Here is a 3,943-nt window from a genome sequence, read left to right on the forward strand (position 1 = left end):
GCACACCTCCCCCACCACCCCACCCGCTTTGCCCAGGACTGACCTTCCCCATGGGCGCTCCACACGGGCAGCACGGCACCCTCCATCCCTCGCAGCATCAGGGCCGGCCCAGGCCCTACACGCACGCTAGCCCAGCGAGACTCATAACGCCCAGACAGGTTGTGGCGAAGCAGGAGGCCAGGCCGGGCTGGCCAAGAGTCATGGACTGTCTCTGCTGCCTCCTCGCTGGGGTCACCTCCCACCCAGCCCAGCAGAGCCAGCAGCTGACAGCCATTACACACGCCCAGGCTGAAGGTGTCTGGTCGTTTCCGGAAGCGCCTCAGTTCAGCCCCTGCCTGTGGATGAAAGGTGACAGCAGCTGCCCACCCTAGGGAGGGCAGAGAAGTCAGGGTTAGATATGGAATGCTCAGAAAAGGGAAAGCAGGATTGAAAGGGGCTGGCTGCTCTTCTGTCCCAGCAAGCACTTTGACTCTCCCCTAAGAAGCCCCTCTGCAGAGCTTGGGCCAAGTGCAAGGGAAGAAAGGGGTTCATCTGCTTAAATCAGATGTTGCCGACTCCTAGGCCAGAGATGGCCTTGATATTTTTCATGCTTAGACAGCAGAACATGTTTTTAAATTTTTTTTTTAATTTAACTTTATTTTTAAAAATTTGACCAGAGAGGGACAGAATAAGAGAAAGAGAGAGGAAAGGTGAGAAAGCAAGCTACCAGGTCTGGGATTTGACATTCGGTTGGCCATGTGGGAGTCCAGCACCCTTAGCCACCACACAACCTGCCAGCCTCCCAAAATCTTTTAGTTGCCTAACATTTAAAACTAAGATTTTACATAAAAATTTGGATTTGGGGTCTTTCCTGGAAGATGGGAAGATCTGGAGCTGAGAGGCAGCTGCCGTTTCAGGTATGACATGTGCCCTCCTGCTCGGTTTGGCCCACCCAGCACACCTGCCTGATTTAAGTCACCTACTGTAGGCCTTCTGCTGGCACATGGCCCAGTGTACCTTCTCCCAGGGTTTGTGGAAGTGAGAGGCCAATACCCAGAGTAAGAAAAGGGGTACTGGCACCTTTTCAGGAATGTGTAGGAGAAAGCGAGCAGAAATCGGCATGCTGACCTTTGGCAGAGCCCAGGACGTCCGCATAGCTAAAGCCGCCCACAAAGGCCACACCACGGAATGTGTCGAGCCTGACTGCTCCAGAGCAGAGATCCTGCATGGTCACATCCCACACCTGGCAGGACAAGGAGAAGTGAAGTGTCAGAGGACACACGGCCCGAGGCTGGATCACCACCCTAGCTCTGCCAGCTGCCCTGCTCACCTCAAACCCAGCCAAGTGGAAGGCATCAGCCATCTCCCGGTCTCCATTGCTGCCCTCTTCTCGCAAGATGGCGACTCGGGGGATGGGACCACCTTGGAGGGGAAGAAGGATGTCTCTGGGCCAGAGGGTAACTTCCCCAGGCCGACTTCCAGATACCTTTTCCAAGACAGGACTGGGTATCCAGGCCTCGGGCTCCGCAAGCCAGGCCCAATGTACCCGGGAAGCCAAGGTGTAGCACACACTCCCTTACCAGGCTCACGGGGCACCGAGGCTTGAGGGAAGGTGGGGGGCAGGCAGTAGCTGGGCCCCATCCGTTCCCGTAGGCCTTGCTCCTCCTCTGCCACACAGCGCGGCTCTGCCTGCAGCCGGTCCAGCTGGAAACTCGTCTCCTCCCAGAGGGCTCGCAGCTGCCCAACAGGCTCTTCCAGAACCACAGCCCCATTCACTGAGAGCTGGACCTAGGCAGAGGGGCAGATCTATGAAGGGCGAGGAGAGAGGACGGCCCTTCAGGGGCAGACTCAGCCTCCCCTCTCCAACTGCCCACTGCTCGTCCTGGTTTCCTCACCATGGCGTGGGGCCCAGCGGCGCCTGTGTGACCCAGCTCCAGGCACTGGAGGCCGGCACCCCGGTAGCGTGTCAGCACTTGGGCCAGGTCTGCCTCCTGTACCTCTAGCACCAGGCCTGGCTCCTCGGCAAACAGCACAGGCAGTGCTAGGAGAGCAATGGAGAGTTACTGGGCTGCCAGGGAGGTAAGGGGAAGTAGGGGAAGAGGGCTGAGGGAGTGCAGGCAGGGATCAGGGTAGGGTGAGGGCCAGGAGAGTGGGATTAAGGGTGATATAGCAGAGATCATGGGGTGGTCTCAGGGGATATAGTCAGGAACATGGAGAATCCCATCTGGGTCCGCTGTCAGAGATAGCACAGGAGAGATGGGGAGACTCCACTCCGTAACAGGAAACGGGGTCTACAGGGTGGGGATGGCAGCCCAGGCCCAAGTCTAGGCCTTGAGTTCCTCACCGTCGACCCCAGGGGCAGGCACATCCACCTCTATCCCACAATTCCCAGCAAAGGCCATCTCCAGCAAGCAGGTGACAAGGCCTCCATCGCTGACGTCGTGGCCTGAGCAGAGGAGGTGGTCTGGAAGAAGGAGACGCAGGCTCAGCAACCTCAGGGCCCAAACCTGATAGTTCCACCCGTCTTCTGGAGCATGTGAGAATGTGGGCACACTCAGGGAGCCGGAGAGATGGCCTGAGGTCCAGGCCACATGCTGACGTGCCTAGCTGCTGGCATCTGGCACCCGTGTGCCTCCCCTAGGACCTCACTCACCTTTCAGCAGCCCCTGGGTGATGCTGAAGGCACGCACCAGGTTGTCGGGAAAGTCTAGGTCAGGAGGCAGCTCCCCGAGCTGGGAGAAGCACTGGGCCAAAGCCGTGCCCCCGAGCCGGTGCTGCCCAGGGCTCAGAGGCACATAGAGGAGATGGCCTGGAGACACAGGGAGGAGGGCAGTGAGATGGATGGCCCAGGGGAACCTCTCTCTGAAGCACTCACGGCATTGCTATGCCTGCATTTGGTGAGATGCCCCAGACCACCAGTCCCAGAGCTGGTGGTCACAGCCCAGTGGAATCCTTGCAAGATGAGGGGGCCAAGGACTCACAAGTAGACCCCAAAATAAGACCATGCCCAGACACACATGCAATGAAGGGGGTGCCGAGTCTGTACCTCTCCCTCCAGGACACTTGAGGTCTGGAGTCACAGTGGCCGTGATGTCTGGACAGACAGCATAGGTGGAGATGACCAGCGACCCTGCAGAGCAAGGGAGGAGTATGAGACAGTGGGCCGCCGGCTCTGCCCTGCTGCTCCTCCCTGTCCCCGGGGCCCCTGGACCTTACCGGGAGCACGCACAGTCTCCGTGCCAACCCGGGCAGCCATGCTGAGGGAGTCCTTGCCTCCATCCACCGCCACACCCAGGGCTGCCATCACTGCCACCATAGCCTCACAGGCATCGGCCAGAGCCGCGCCCTCCCCTGGGAGCTTGGCAGCCCACATCCAGTTCCCACTGCACTTCACGTCCTGGGAACATGACATCACAGGGGGAGAGGGATGTGGAGAGTCCAGGGTGCAGAGGGACAGGGAGGCAAAGGATGGTGTGAGTGAGTGGTGGGTGCGGAAGTGTTCCAAGGCCTGCAGCTCCCGGGCAGAAGCGGCGGGGACTCACCCGGAGGTCAGTGACCAGAGCAAACACTAGGTTGGTGAGGGCTTCAGCCACAGCCAGTCGAGCGGCAACCTTGGGGTCCAGCAGGCTCTTGACTGGCTGCTCTCCCAGGGCTGTGGCAGCCCCTACGAGCTCCTGGTGACTCAGTGCCACAACTGCTACATCTGCCAGAGGAGTGTGCAGGGGCCCAACACACTGCTGCTGGGCCACCAGGCCACCTACGGAGCGGTCCACCTGCGGAACCCACGTAGAGTTGGCGACAGGGCCAGGAAGTGCGGGCTCTTCCCCAGAGGCACAGGGTGGTGGCAAGTCTGGCTTTCCCCAACATGCAAACAAGGACTTCACTCAGAGTGGGTGGCATGGAGACCAGACCGTCAAGGTGGCTTCCCTGCCCTGCCACTTCTCCCCACCAGGGCTGGGGGGGG

The 3,943-nt window shown here is 59.8% G+C and overlaps 1 protein-coding gene across 1 annotated transcript in view; it reads right to left on the reverse strand.

Moving 5' to 3' along the window:
- The window catches only part of PFAS (phosphoribosylformylglycinamidine synthase), a 22,489-nt gene that overhangs the window by 3,488 nt on the left and 15,058 nt on the right, over nt 1-3,943 (reverse strand). The window contains exons 18-25 of the mRNA XM_006151745.3: nt 3,196-3,376; nt 3,026-3,109; nt 2,633-2,788; nt 2,324-2,443; nt 1,875-2,020; nt 1,560-1,767; nt 1,310-1,401; nt 1,108-1,222 (exon numbers count right to left, since the gene is read on the reverse strand). Of these exons, the coding sequence (XP_006151807.1) occupies nt 1,108-1,222; nt 1,310-1,401; nt 1,560-1,767; nt 1,875-2,020; nt 2,324-2,443; nt 2,633-2,788; nt 3,026-3,109; nt 3,196-3,376 (1,102 nt within the window). The remainder of the gene's footprint in view (nt 1-1,107; nt 1,223-1,309; nt 1,402-1,559; nt 1,768-1,874; nt 2,021-2,323; nt 2,444-2,632; nt 2,789-3,025; nt 3,110-3,195; nt 3,377-3,943) is intronic.

Source organism: Tupaia chinensis, unplaced genomic scaffold (assembly GCF_000334495.1).
Source record: "Tupaia chinensis unplaced genomic scaffold, TupChi_1.0 Scaffold000330_1, whole genome shotgun sequence".
NCBI classification, from domain to species: domain Eukaryota; kingdom Metazoa; phylum Chordata; class Mammalia; order Scandentia; family Tupaiidae; genus Tupaia; species Tupaia belangeri.